Below are 14,387 nucleotides of genomic sequence, written 5' to 3'. Positions count from 1 at the left end.
AATCCGTCACTCCTTTTCGTCCCACAGGAACCTCTGCGAGGGGCAAGTCTTTTCGCTTCTATTCCGCATTCGGAAGAGGTAGAGGACGACCGGCTCAAAGGGGGCAAAGAAGAACTACCCGAGGTGGACGGGGTAGATATTCAAAATCCGCAGCAACAGCAGGTGCCTCTTTACCATCGGCATCTGCATCTGCCGCCCCAAAACCACTCTGAGGACTTCCCTCACAAGACACCTGTAGGAGGCAGGTTGACTCAACATCTGGCAGTATGGCAGGCTATCACGTCAGATGCTTGGGCATTGGAAACAGTTGCCCAAGGTTACTGCCTGCCTTTCCTACGTATACCTCAGAGTCATCCACCGGGGATCAGCTCTCAGAAAGCTCCAGATCCACTCCTCTTGCAGGAAATTTTGGACCTGCTAGAGAAAGGTGCCATAGAACCGGTACCTGTAGCGGAGAGGAACAAGGGCTGGTACTCCCCTTACTTTCTCATTCCAAAGAAAGACGGAGGACTGAGACCCATCTTGGACTTGCGAGAATTGAACAAATTCCTCAGAAAAGACAAATTCAAGATGGTCTCTCTTTCTCAGATCCTCCAGGCCCTTCAGTTCCAGGACTGGTTGGTATCTCTGGACCTTCAGGACGCTTATTTCCATGTGCCTATCCATCTCAAACACAGGAAATACCTGAGGTTCGCAATTGGCAACTCTCACTATCAATTTCGAGTGCTGCCATTTGGGCTGACCTCCGCCCCGAGGGTCTTCACCAAGTTAATGTCGGTAGTGGCTGCAAGTCTAAGGAGGGAAGGGATTCACGTCTACCCCTACTTGGACGATTGGTTGATCAGGGCTGTTTCTTCGGAACAAGCTCAGATCCAGCTAAATCACGTGTGCCACTTCCTTCACAGACTGGGCTTCTCCCTCAATTTAAAGAAGTCACAAATGATACCATCGCAGAGACTCCAGTTCATAGGAGCGATCCTGGACACTTCCCTGGGAAAAGCCTCGCCACCAGAGGTGAGGGCTCAAGATATTCTATAGATGGTTACCAAGTTCCAACATGCCCAACGTCTCCCAGCCTTCGACTTTTTGAGGTTGCTAGGCCTCATGGCATCCTGAATTTTCCTAGTGCCAGAGGCTCGCCTGAGAATGAGATCCCTCCAGTGGGCACTGAGGACTCAGTGGTCACAATTCTCAGGGAGAATGACAGTTCTTCTTCAGGTTCCCGACAGAGTAGCTTGAGACCTTCAGTGGTGGGCCTGTCAGGAGAACATTCTGAAAGGACAACAGTTTTGGCAACCCTGGCCGGAGATAACAGTAGTCACGGATGCCTCACTCACGGCGTGGGGAGCCCACGCCAACAACTTGACCATCAGCGGTCGTTGGTCTCCATCGGAGTCCAGACTACATATCAACCTGTTAGAGCTGAGAGCCATCAGACTTGCGCTGAAGGCGTTCCTGCCAGCCTTACAAGGGATGAATGTCCTGATAATGACGGACATCACGGTGGCCATGCATTACCTCAACAAAAGAGGAGGCGTAGGATCACTACCCCTGTGCAGAGAGGCGATGCAGCTCTGGTTTTGGGCAATCCAAGAAGGAATCTCTCTAGCGGCAGTTCACCTAGCCGGAGAGAAGAACTTGACAGCGGACGCTCTGAGCAGGCAGAACACAGTCTCCCACGAGTGGGAGCTAGCTCAGGAAGTCCTTCAAGAGATCTTCGCCCTTTGGGGAACCCCTCTGGTAGATCTGTTCGCCACCAGCCTAAACAGGAAATGCGACCTGTTCTGCTCAAGGGAATTTCCCCCGAGAGGAGCTCTGGGAGACGCGTTCATAGTGGACTGGGAGTTTCCGCTTCTGTACGCGTTCCCACCGGTCCCTGTCATTCCTCAAATGATCAGGAGGTTGAGAAGATTCCGGCGAACCATGATCCTAATTGCCCCGGATTGGGCCAGGAGAACGTGGTACCCGGACCTTCTAGACTTGTCCATCTGCCCTCCAATTCGACTTCCACTCAGAGAGAACCTACTCTCACAGAAGGGAGGTCAGGTTCTCCACCCAGACATCAAAACCCTCAACCTTCACGCTTGGCTTCTGAAAGGCTGAGGTACAAGGATTGGGACCTCCCTGATGATGTTATGGAGGTGTTGCTTTCGGCAAGGAGGCCAGCAACAAAGTCTTTATACCGCTGCCGTTGGAACAGATTTTGCAGCTGGTGTAGAGAACAGAATATCGACCCTTTTTCATGTGGTACACCAATGGTTTTGTCCTTCCTACTCTATTTGGCAAATTCAGGCCTTCAAGTTGGCACCATTAAGGGCTATCTCGCAGCGCTATCCATCTCTAAGCGTACTGCGGAAGAACCATCCTATTTCAAATTACCCTTGGTAATACAGTTTCTAAAGGGGTTAACCAATGTTTATCCCCCAAGACCATTCCAAGTTCCCCTATGGGATTTAAACTTAGTACTAACTTTCCTGATGGGCACACCTTTCGAACCTCTCCATTCTTGTTCGTTAAGATTCCTTACCCTTAAAACTGTTTTATTAATAGCACTTACATCTGCTAGAAGGGTGAGCGAATTACAAGCTCTTTCTTGTAAACCCCCTCACACAATATTTCACAAAGACAAAGTTGTCCTGCAAGTGAAGCCTAATTTCCTCCCAAAGGTGGTTTCTGAATTCCATATCACTCAGAAGATTACCCTACCATCTTTCTATCCTCCTCCTCAACCGGGGAAAGAGGAAGAGAGGTTACACAGGCTAGACCCTAGGAGGGCTTTAAGTTTTTACATCAGTAGACTAGCCAGGATAAGACAGGCAGACCAGCTGTTTGTAGGTTACGCAGGTCACAAGCTGGGGTTACCAATAACTAAGCAGACCATTTCCAGATGGATCATTCTAGCCATTCTGGAATGTTATAAACTGGCAGGGAAAGAGCCCCCTCAAAACCTTAGTGCTCATTCGACCAGAGGTATTCCAGCTTCATCGGCCCTCAAAAGAGGCGTGCCGGTTAAAGACATCTGTGCGGCCGCTACATGGTCGTCTGTCCATACCTTTACACGTTTTTACAATTTGGATTCCTCCTCCAGTCAAGAGACTAGGTTTGGAAGGGCTGTACTGCATTCTATTCATCAATAGAAGACAGCGTGAAGTCAGTACTCCCTCCTCCAATAATAGAATACTGCTATGGGAGCCTATCTAAGATGAGGAATACGTCGGAGGACACAATCCCTTCGAAGAACAAGTTACTTCTTACCTTGTAACGTTCTTTCGACGGGATGTTCCTCCGACGTATTCCTCATCGACCCTCCCATCCATCCCCTCAGTTCTACTTCCCTTGTTGTTGCAGCTTACGCTCCTTCAGGGTGATTAGTTTAGTCCAGAAAGTATTATTGTGGGCTACAAAACGGAACTGAGCAACGGACACTGCGCGCGGCCTTTATAGGCAGGATGACGTCGACGTCGATACGGCGGCTGTCGAGGGACATCGACTCGCAGCGCCCTCTAGAGAGAAAACATTTTCCGAGGCCAGCAGAGCTGGAAAGGAGATATCTAAGATGAGGAATACGTCGGAGGAACATCCCGTCGAAAGAACGTTACAAGGTAAGAAGTAACTTGTTCTTCTATGTTATTAGTCCATTCCACAACCAATATTCCTTGATCAGTTCACTTATACAGGACCTTGGGAGCACTGTTCACTTACCTCTGCCGTTCTTCGCCTGGTCATCTTTGTTCGACGGGCGGTTCAAAGTGTCCATCCATGTCTTCACATCCTCTGGAGTCTTGAAGAAAATCGCTCTATCTTTGTGTAGAACCTTCATCTATGCTGGGTACAGCAGCATGTATTTCAATCCAGCCATGTGTAACCTCCTCTTGACCGACACAAAGCCGAATCTTTGCTTCTGCACCAAGAATGTGTAGTCTGGATACACTGTGATGGTCGCCGAGGCTCTGCTTATCGTTCCTCCTTTCCGAAAATGTTCCAAGATCCTTTCTCTGTCTTTATAGTTCAATATCTTGGCGATAATTGGCCGAGGTCGGGCTCCGGCTGCTGGTCTTCTCGTCAGAGCCCTGTGTCCTTTTTCAACTGTGAATCCCTGGGTGAGGGGGGACTATCCCTATCTCTTGCAGCAACATGTTTTCAATGAAATTCGTCGGGTCCGAGCCCTCCTCACCATCTGGGAGTCCAACAATGCACACATTATTTCTGCGGGCCCACCGTTCTGCCTCTTCCGCCCTGTTCTCCAGGTTACGCACCTGCTGTTGTAGCGTGGAAACATCGTTGGAGTTTGCGGTGCGACTGCTTGCATTAGCTTTCACTTCTTTCTCCAGTACTCTTGTGCGTTCCGCCAATGCCCTGACATCTTGGCATAGGAGATTCACACCGATGCTGACTGCATCAATCTTGAATTCCAGTGCTGATTTAAGTTCCGCTATGGCCTCAAGGATCTGTTGCTCTCCGCTCTTCGGGGCACCTTCTCCTTGCGCTTCTTGCTCAGTTGTCCTCGGGGCCTCCATCTGTGCTGGTTTGGCAAATGTGTCTATTGACAACTGTTTCGCTTTGGGCTTGGTTGATTTTGGCACCATTGCAGTGTTTGGGGTGTTATCTGCTGTCTTGGGCGGTGCAGAGCCCCGTTGATCTATGGCCTCATCGTGGGCAGCAGTTTGTGCGCTGGCATTTCTGCCCCTGGCACCGTATGCACTGCTCCCCGAGCGTCGCATCAGGTACATGGTTTGCCTTCTTGGGCCAGTTTTACGTAACCCCACCAGAGGCCTTGGTTGTCTGTCCTGTGAGCCCTTTCGTGTTCCCCTTGCGTCAACTACCCCAGCGTGCCGTCTATTGGTAACTTGCGCTCTCCGGTGGTACCTTAGCAACATGCACCTTTCCCACCTATATGTTACCCAGGGTATTCTCACAGATTTGCACCTTACTCTTTTCCAGGTCCTAGCCGCCTCAGTGGAAGTCGACCGCTGTCCTTCAATCTTGCCTTACACCGGCTCCCTTCTTCATGACTCCTCCGGGTCTGCTTCAGTATCAGGAGGATGGTCTTGCCACCCCTGCGTCAGACACCACAATCCTCCTCTCCGCCCTACCGCCGCGGGGGCTGTCCAGGCACCAGACTTCACCTCCCACTACACCACTTGTATATCAACACTCTGGTGTCTGTTGGGCATCACCAGCCTTTCCCTGGATGCTTTGCTGAAGTGTGTGTCTCACACCACCACGCTATCTGCCGTGTACCTCTGCAGCTTGTGTCATTTGTATTGTTGAAACCTCAATGCTGGGCGAAAACTCAAGGGTTCGCCAGCGCGTTAATGTTTGCAGCGCACCTTGCTCTGTTGTCCGACCTCTGTCCCGCAATACACTGCCACCGCGACGCGGAGCCGTCCTCCCCATATCTTCTGACTTTGCCATTCTGCTCTGAGACCGTATACTGCTGGTCCTATTTTCTATGCCTGCAGTTGCTCTGGCTACACACACACACACACACACCCACACCCAGCCCGCACCTTGCAGACCTCCGATGCCACTCTGCAGACGTATGGGTCTGCAGCAGTATCCGTCGTTCAGGAGGCTCCTCCAGCAACACTCCAAGAGGGCAACTGTATCCAGCCTGTGTTTAGCTCTTCTCGTCACAATGGCAAGATGCTGCCGAGCGAGTTATGTTCGTCCAGTGATACTTTGTACCTTCTTGTGCGCGCATTGCTTACGCAGCCACTCGTGCATTTCGTTCTTGGTGCCCCGCCAGATCAGCGAGCCCGCAACAGTGGCAAGCACGTTCATCTGAATTGTTCAGTTTCTGTAGGACACTGCGCAGTCCCGTCAGCTCGGTTCTTCATAGGCACCTCTCCTATGCGCTGGAGCCCTAACGAGCCCTTGCTACAATCCGCTTCACACAGCACACAGTATATCCCACACTGCTCTTCTAATCAAATTGCTCTTGCTCCTGCCAGTCGGTACTTGCGACAGCACAGGCAGCGGTTCTGCTCAGACTCCTTACCACTGCTTCTCATCTTTGTTCGGAGCGGGCCGCCATTTTGAATCTGCATCTTAATGAGCTCACGAGAATCTGCTTGCTCCTTATTCTCGTTTTACAGTGCCCATCTCTCCGGTTCCGCGTTACTTGTGTGCTGTGGATTTTCATGCAGCTGCTCCTTCAAAGTTATATTCAGCAACAGGTTTCTTGCATAGTTTCTTGAGCATATCATGTCGGATCAACAGGAGCACCTTCAAAAACACGTACTATCGCATGGTCCTGTAGCCACGCCCCCAGCTTTAGGTAGGCACTTGGCATCCAGGCGTGGATGAGGGACAAGACCGTGCTTAAGTCGATGGATGTCATTGAAGCAATTGATCAGTAAGAAAAGATGTGTCATTTGCATATTAGTGTACCTTGAAGTCATTACTGATGAGGAGTTCCATGAAGGTTTATATCTAGTACTGGGATCTATTGGGGCCCATCTGGACAAGTAGGTCTCTGTTGGAAAGTAAGGATGCCAACCATTGCAGGACTGTTATGTCAACGTCATGAGGGCTTCATGGTAAACTATACTTAAGGGCGCAGAAAGGGTGTGAATGCAGAGGTTCACTTAGTTCAGGATGTGAAGAGCATGGTCAGTAACTTAGATGTTGGTGGTCTCTGTGCTGCAACGTGATTGAAATGGATGTTGAGTGCCTTCCTGGATTGGTTGACCTTTGAGATTGTGCAGCATCATCCTTTCATGCAACTGGATGGGGAGGCTCTGTCCCGTTTTCATTGTATTATGGAAGGTACTGTGCCTGAAGAATGAATCAATGGCCTTGATAAGTGGTGTGAGTGCTTCAACAGTCATAGCCTTCACAATGGAGGATGGAAGGATGCAGTCTTTGTAGGCGGTGGATTTAGGAGGTGTGAATGTTGGTCATGTCTTCTGCAGTCATTTTTCAGATTTTGATCCGTCTTGCAATATTGAGGCATGTTTTGTGTGGTATATCTTTGTTGTGTTTGAAGTTTTCAGTGTATTGCTGTCTTGTCCATCTTTGTGAAGTTGTCTCGGGAGGATAGCTCAGCGGCAATGTGCTTTCCTTGGAACCAAGACGACCCGGAGCAACACAGGTTAGATTCCCGGGTCCGCGCTTGGAAACCTCTGGGTATTAAGCGCATTATAAATAACCCATCATATCATATGCTGGTAGAAGGTTTGGATGTATCCTGAACTAAGTTGTAATTCAATTTTAACCTAAACATTTCTTTTTCATTTTAAACAGGGAATATCCCATTTCTGTTCGTTGCTCGAAACAGTGCTTGAAGTTACACAAGGCCTACTTTACCACTTTGTCTAATGCTTTACCCCTGCCCCACGGATTCCACGTATATACATATCTTCTCCAGTGCCAGCTGTGTTTAGAAGTCTTTTAGCCACCAGGTGTGTAGTGTGACTCCCTCAGTGGTGTTGGGCACTCATAATGCTAGATGTGACGTCCAGGGCAGTACATCAGAAGGCAGCAGCGACTATGATCCCCATTCTTTTTTTCTGTGCACTCAATATGCTGCTCAAGGATGTTACTAGCTTTAGCAGTTTTCAACTGTCATGCTGAATCCCCCAAAGGTGGGCTTCAAGCCGTGCATATATTGTGCACAGCAAATGTCTGCTTTGGATCCCCACAAAGTTTGGCTTTACTGCCATAGGACGAACATGATTTGGGTGACGGCAAAGCGTTCCAATCAATTGACTTGAAGACCCTCTTGCAGCGTGCTGAAAAACTTACTTTTCTCCATGAGGATGGGTAACGCTTTCCTAAAAAGACCTCGGCTCAAGAACCTTCCAAGATGAACTGGGTAACTGATACTGAAGAGGAAGAGGAAACCCACCGCTCAGATAATGGAAACCATAACAGCTATGGGAGTCCCGGGCTCCAGAGGCAGCGCCACGGGGTGACTGTGCCCCACTTTGGAGAATCATAAAGATGGTTCTCTCCCCTCCCCCAAATTTGGGAAGGACTTGTGCTTTGGAGGGGTGTCGGTTGCTGGTCACTTGAACAGAAAAAAACGTTTTCACTACAGCTACCAGAATCCTTTGAGTCTAATTAGACACACCTGCTCAACAGCCTCCCTGATGATTATTTGAGATAAGAAAGCGCTAGGAGGAGAACAACTACAGACCACAGAACTGCAGCTGAGGGATCTAACCCTGTTATTACTGAGTATCTGATTTGCAGCAAGGGATCTAACCCTGTTAATACTAAGTACCTGATTTGCAGCAGAAGGGATCTAACCCTGTGAATATTTGTCCATTTTGGGATGTGACCCAGCTACTTATTTTTTGCAACAGGTTCAATTGACCAGGACCGGGAGTGCGCGCCTCACCCACCTTCTTATTTGTACATAACAACAGTAACATTGTGAGAAGTCTTGCTCACTCAGTGACACTTGGGAGAGAGATTCTTTTTCTTCCAGAAGTTTGAGCTGTCCTTCCGCCATCAGGAATGATGGGGACACGTCTGACAAGTCACCAGTGCCCATGGTTCCTTCCCCACCAGCTCTGCAAACTTAGAGCAGTAGGAGAAATTTAGGAGGCAGATGATTAACATCTTAGCCAAGATGCCGAAGTCAGAGCCAGAGTCTGCTGCACTTGGCCAGTCCGACAGAAGGACCTCAACCACATGCCTGTTGGCTCGGTTCTGGCTCTGATTGGAGACTGCTCCCCTGCAATGCTGGGTGGCTCTACCTTATGGCACAGAGGTCCCAGCCCCAGTTTCCACTGCACTTGATCTGTTCAGTGCTAACACCTCACTTGACTTCCTCTGATTTCTAGAGCCTAACAATATTCAAAAATGGGCCTGAATTTTGAAGATGGTGATCCTGTTACTTATTGACTGGAGCTTTGGAATTCTGGAGAGATGGAAGGCTTTCCCCGAGGAATGTTATGATCAAGATAATATCATCCTTACTGTACTGGCTTCCAATCTTTGGGAAGCCAATTTTCTGGCCATTTAACCATATTAAGTTTGTGGAAGACTGTTTATGGCAAACATCATGCATTATTCCAGAAGACTATTGTGAAGGTCTTTAAAACTCTGATATTGTCGAGTCCAGTGAAGCCTGTGACCAAGTTTGACTTAATCGACATGCTTGATCAACGTTCCCCCAAAGGAGATGCTTCAGCCTTGTAATCCAGTGGTTGTTGCCCCTGTCACGGCTGCCCTGGTATAGTCTGCCACTACTCCCCCTGTGGATTGGGACCATCTCAAAAACATTGTCCATCTCCTGCAGATCCAAGTTTCTCGTCCACACACCAGACACCAGAGAGACTGGTGAAGCAGGCCACCACTGCAGCAGCCAAGATGTCCACTTTCCCAACCCTGCCTCTTGACATGGAGACCAAAAAGATGGATGCTTGTGCCACGAGGTGTTTGCTTCGGGCAGCCTGCCTTTAAAGGCTATGAATGCAGCCTTTGCCCTAGCAAGGTACACCCACACCTTGTTCAATATTATCCGAGGCTGCAGAGAAACTCCCCTTGCCAGAGCTAAAAAGGCTTTACCTATGTGGTGAATGATAGTAAGGAGGCAGCACAGCAAATGTATTATGTCTTGGACACTGATTGCAGTGTTATTCGAGCCATGGATAAGGGTTCTCTGCTACATTGACACTCCTGGATCAGAACTTCTGTGAGTGCCAATGTCCAGGCCAATCTTCTTGATATGCAAATCAATTGCAAAATCCATTTTGCATCTGAGGCAGATGAGTCTCTGGAGAAGTGAAGTCTCCAAGGCCATAGCCAAATCGTTAGGGTTAGCCATCCAACAGCCTGCCTCCTCTTCATGTAGGGGTTGCACCTTTTGGAGTTTCCATTATTTGCACGCTGTGGCAGTGGTAGGGCATCCTCTGGAAAGCATGCCCTTCAGCATTTCCCCATTCAGGGTGAAATGCCCATGTAGGTCGCATTGCTGCATCCAAATCCCTATTCTAACACTTGGGCCAAAAGAATTCCAAATTGGCCTTTTCTTTTCCACTCTGGTGGGACAGACGTTGTCCCTCTACATCAGGCAGTGACTGTGCACAACTTCTGAAGCCTGGCCTTTGAATTTGTGTCACAGTGATACGGATTCACCTCCATCCAAAGCTCTCCCAACCACACCCTTCTCTCTTCTAGACTCCCTCCTCTTGGAGGAAATGTAACATCTTTTAAACAGTCCTATAAAGCTGGTGCCTGCTGTAGAGTGGGAAGGTACTCCCTTTATTTTGTTGGTGCCAAGAACTAGAGCCTACGTCTAAACCTGGTACTGCGGTTGCTAAATTTGTACCTGTGCAATGATAAATTCAAGATGGACATGGTAGCCTAGATTCTCCACACTTTCGAACTGCAGGACTGGCTCATGTCACTAGCTCCTGTCTCTTTAGTACACCTACTTCCATGCCAATCCATTCAAAGCACACAGGATGCTTGTTTGTAGTTGGGAACTCCCATTAACAGTTTAGCATCCTGCCTGCAGTCTTTCCTCATCCCTGAGGGTCATCACCAAGCTGTTGGTGGTGGTGCTTGCTCAACTCAGGAGGGAAGGGGTTTGTATCTTTTTGTTACCTAGCATCTGGCATCTGGTGTGCGGCCAACCTGCAGTGCACCTGCCAGCTACTTCACAGCTTGGCCTTGTTCCTGAGCTTCAAGAAGTCCCATGTCTTGCCATCCTATTTGCTCCAGTTGTTGTGGACATTTATTTGAGAGTGTCCTTTCCTCCCAATGAGTGGGTGATGAACATCTTGCAGGTGGTAGAGGTCTTCCAAACCCAGTCTGGTCCCTCCTCAGCCTTTTGGGCCCAATGGCATCCTGCATCATTGTGGTGCACGAGGGCCAGTTGCACGCAAGGTTATTCCAGTGGCGTCTTTGCCGTCAGTGGTCTGTTTCAGGAAGTTATGACTGATCTTTTGGAAGTCCGAGTATCGGGGGCAGAGGCAATTTGCAGTGTCTGCTAAGGGCAGAGCCTTTTCTGCAGCCTTTGCTTCAGGTGACTTTAGTAACTGGCTCCTCCCTGAAAGGTAGGGACTCCTACCTCAGTGAAACTGTGGTTTGGACTCTGGAAACCTTGTGTCTCTCAGCTGCACGTTTTACAGGGATAGTGAACGTGGTTGTGGGTGCCTGGAACAGGCCGGAATCGGTCTCCCATCATTGTGAGCTCTGCCAGGATGTTGTGGAGGCGATATTTGCCCTTTGGGAGATCTCTAGGATGGATCTCTTTCCCTGCAGCTCTCTGGCCGGCCTCTCTTGGCCCGCTTCCTCCTCCCACCTGCAAGACTAAAAACCTCAGGGTCATCTTTGACTCCACACTCTCCTTCTCTCCTCACATCTCTGACGTCTCTAAGAAGTCACACTACCAGCTGCACCTCATCAGAGATATTCTTCCTTTCCTCTCCTTCCCCCAAAAGCTCACCGTCTCCAGAGCCCTGGTTCTCTCTAGGCTGGACTATTGCAACAGCCTCTATCTAAATATGCCTGCCTCTACTCGGCGGCCTCTGCAACTTATCCAAAACAGGACTGCAAGACTTGTCCTTGCCCTCAAGCCCAGGGATCGTATCTCTCCAGCACTGAAATCTCTGCACTGGCTCCCAGTGGCTGCGAGGATTAAGTTCAAAACCCTCTGTATTGTCCACAAGGCCTTCTGGGGCCTGGGGCCGCAATACCTTCAACTCTCTCTTCCCAAATACCTTCCTTCTCGGGCTCTTCGCTCATCTGCCGCGAACTCCCTCAGGGTCAGTCACTTCTTCAAGCAACGAGTTGGTGGTCGATCTCTCTCTTCGGCAGGGGCCTCCCTCTGGAACAGCCTTCCTGCCTCCTTGAAACTTGAGGAGAACCACCTCCGGTTCTGGAAACACCTCAAAACCTTCCTCTTTGCTTCTGCTTTCTCTGCCTCTCTCCCCTGCTGAAATTCCTGGCTGAAACTGCACTGGTTACCTGGCCACCCTTTCTGATCTTGGGGCCAGGCCCCGCCTTTTGCACACCTGCCCTGCCTCCCTGGCAACCCTGCACCTAGGGACTGTTTTCTGTATCCCTACAGTGCCCCTACCAGCACTTATGTCTGCTCTTACCTTACACTTGCCACCATCTGGCCGCTTCTATTTATCTTATTTATTCTTCTATCCCATGTACTGCACTTTCCCCTCTCCCTTCCCCCAGGCACTTTTCCCTTTATCCCTACCTATGCACTTGCGCGATCTGAATGACACCTGGCCTAGTAGGATCGTTGTCTGTCTTCCTGCTGTTTCCCCTCCCTTGCCTCTTCGCGCCTTGAAACACTTGTGTATAGGCGCGTTATTAATGCCATATCATATCATACCAAGTCGCCTCCACTGGCAGAAGGAGAGGCCTTTGTTTCTGCTCCAGGGAATATCCTCTGCAGGAAGCTCTGTGATGGGCACTGATGTTCGAGTCGAATTTAATTCTCCAGTATGCGTCCCCACTAATTCCTGTAATTTTGTTGCTTCTCAGGAAACTAAGTATGGGTACACCATGATCTTTTTTGCCCCAGATGATGCCCTGCGGACCTGCTACCCAGAACATCTGGACGTGTCATCTGTCCTCCTTGGCGCATTTCAGCAAGGATGGATCTGATCTCGCGTTCAACAGCTAGGGGAGAGTGGGTCTGAGCTCCAACCAAGCCTCAGCAGCCCCAATCTTTGTGCTTGGCTGAGGCATTAGCAGTGGGACCTTCAAACCGTGTCCTTTCTGCCATGAGGCCCTCCACAAAGTTCATCTATGCGTGCAGGTGGCTTATGTTTTTGGCTTGGTGTCGGGAGAGTGATCTGGACCCCTTGATCTACTTATGCTTTGCTCACTTTCCTGCTCTCCTTGGCGTGTCTGGACTTTCGGATTTGCAATTTTAAGGTGATCCTGGCATGTTTTTATAGGACCCCGAAAAGGGTTTGTTCTTTTCCATCCCCTTATTCCGTTTTTGCAGGGTCTGCTTCTAAAAAGACCATGTCCAGGTGTATTGTCCTTTATATTTTCTAGTGTTATGATCTGGCCAAGAACAAGGTGCCTAAAGGTATCTGGGCCCCTTCCACCAGGGACCTGGCTGCAACCTCTGCCCTGAAGGGGGGTGCCCCTTTTTTTGAACATCAGTTAAGCAGCTATGTGGACTTCTCTGCAGATAATCATCAAGCACTAATATTGCCTGGATACCTTATTGGGTTAGTAGACCCACTTTGGTTGTGTAGTGATCCATAGTTTCCTGCTTTAGGTGTTAGTTTCTCACTATCCTCCTCCTTCATCAATTCTGTGCTCTTCGGCACTCTAAAACGGAGAATCTGTGGCAGAGTGGAATCGGTTAGAAGAGCAAACTACTTGTCACTGGTGTAATGTTCTTGTTGATGCTTTAGTTCTTCCTCCTACACATCCCACAATTCTCTCCAAATCTGTCCCTCATAACTGAAAGCTTGATCACACCTTGCTGTGCTTTGGTCCCTCAACTAACTGCTAGTGAGAAAAGGCGAAACTGAGGTCATGGGCCTCTGGTCACTCAAGAAACACTGCCCCTGACGTCCTGTCTAGCATCATGGACACTCAATGGCACCTAGTGGAGCAGGCTCTGAGCTATATTGCACCCTGGTCTCTGAAAGTTTCTGACGATAGCTGGTGCTGCAGAAGATGCATTTTACATGAGCCATTTGTGGGAGGGAGGACTTAACCATCAGAAAGAGCATTGCTGAAAGGTTTGAGGTGTGTTCTTTTGCAGCATATTGTATTCGCTCTGCCTGTTTTATTTTTGTCCATGTGCTTAGCTTTCACCCATCCCTCTCAAACGGATGATCTAACCTCATCTCTAATTGTTTCCTGCTGGTAGGCTACCCTGTCATGATCAAGGCTTCGGCAGGTGGCGGTGGCAAAGGCATGCGGATCGCTTGGGATGATGAAGAGACCAGGTGAGAACTCTGCTTCACATTCACATCAGTCACGTGGCCCTCTGTGACCTGGCTATCAAAGAGAGATCATGCTTCTTCCCCCTTTGTTCCCTTGAATTGATCTTTCTGAGACCAAAGAAACCCTTTTAACATATGCAATGCGATTTGTAATTTAGATGTGTCTTCCTGTTTCATAACAGTTTGAAAAGCTTTTTTATAGAGGTGAATTCTATAGATAAAATAGTTTCACAGCTGCATCTCTATACCACTATGCGATCTCACCCACCCCCTTCTAATAGTATTGCTCCCCCCTGTACGCCAATGCTGTTACATAGTTGTTAGCTGGCCCCATGTCCTCGTGTGCAACGATACCTTGGCCTAAAATCCTTAACCGGCATCCTTTTGTATGCTGAGGCTTGCAGTTTGCGTTTTTCAATTAAAACCCTGGGTCACTGTTGACTGGAAAGCCAAGGCGGATAAGTGATCCTGAGGACTTTGGCGACTCGCCTGCTA

The 14,387-nt window shown here is 49.1% G+C and overlaps 1 protein-coding gene across 1 annotated transcript in view; it reads left to right on the top strand.

The window, feature by feature from the left end:
- The window catches only part of PCCA (propionyl-CoA carboxylase subunit alpha), a 3,020,006-nt gene that overhangs the window by 909,053 nt on the left and 2,096,566 nt on the right, over window positions 1-14,387 (top strand). The window contains exon 9 of the mRNA XM_069637005.1: window positions 13,817-13,895. Within this exon, the coding sequence (XP_069493106.1) occupies window positions 13,817-13,895 (79 nt within the window). The remainder of the gene's footprint in view (window positions 1-13,816; window positions 13,896-14,387) is intronic.

The sequence above is a fragment of the Ambystoma mexicanum genome, chromosome 7p, assembly GCF_040938575.1.
Source record: "Ambystoma mexicanum isolate Mex_15411 chromosome 7p, UKY_AmexF1_1, whole genome shotgun sequence".
Lineage (NCBI taxonomy): Eukaryota > Metazoa > Chordata > Amphibia > Caudata > Ambystomatidae > Ambystoma > Ambystoma mexicanum.
This window is presented reverse-complemented; position numbering and strand designations above follow the sequence as displayed.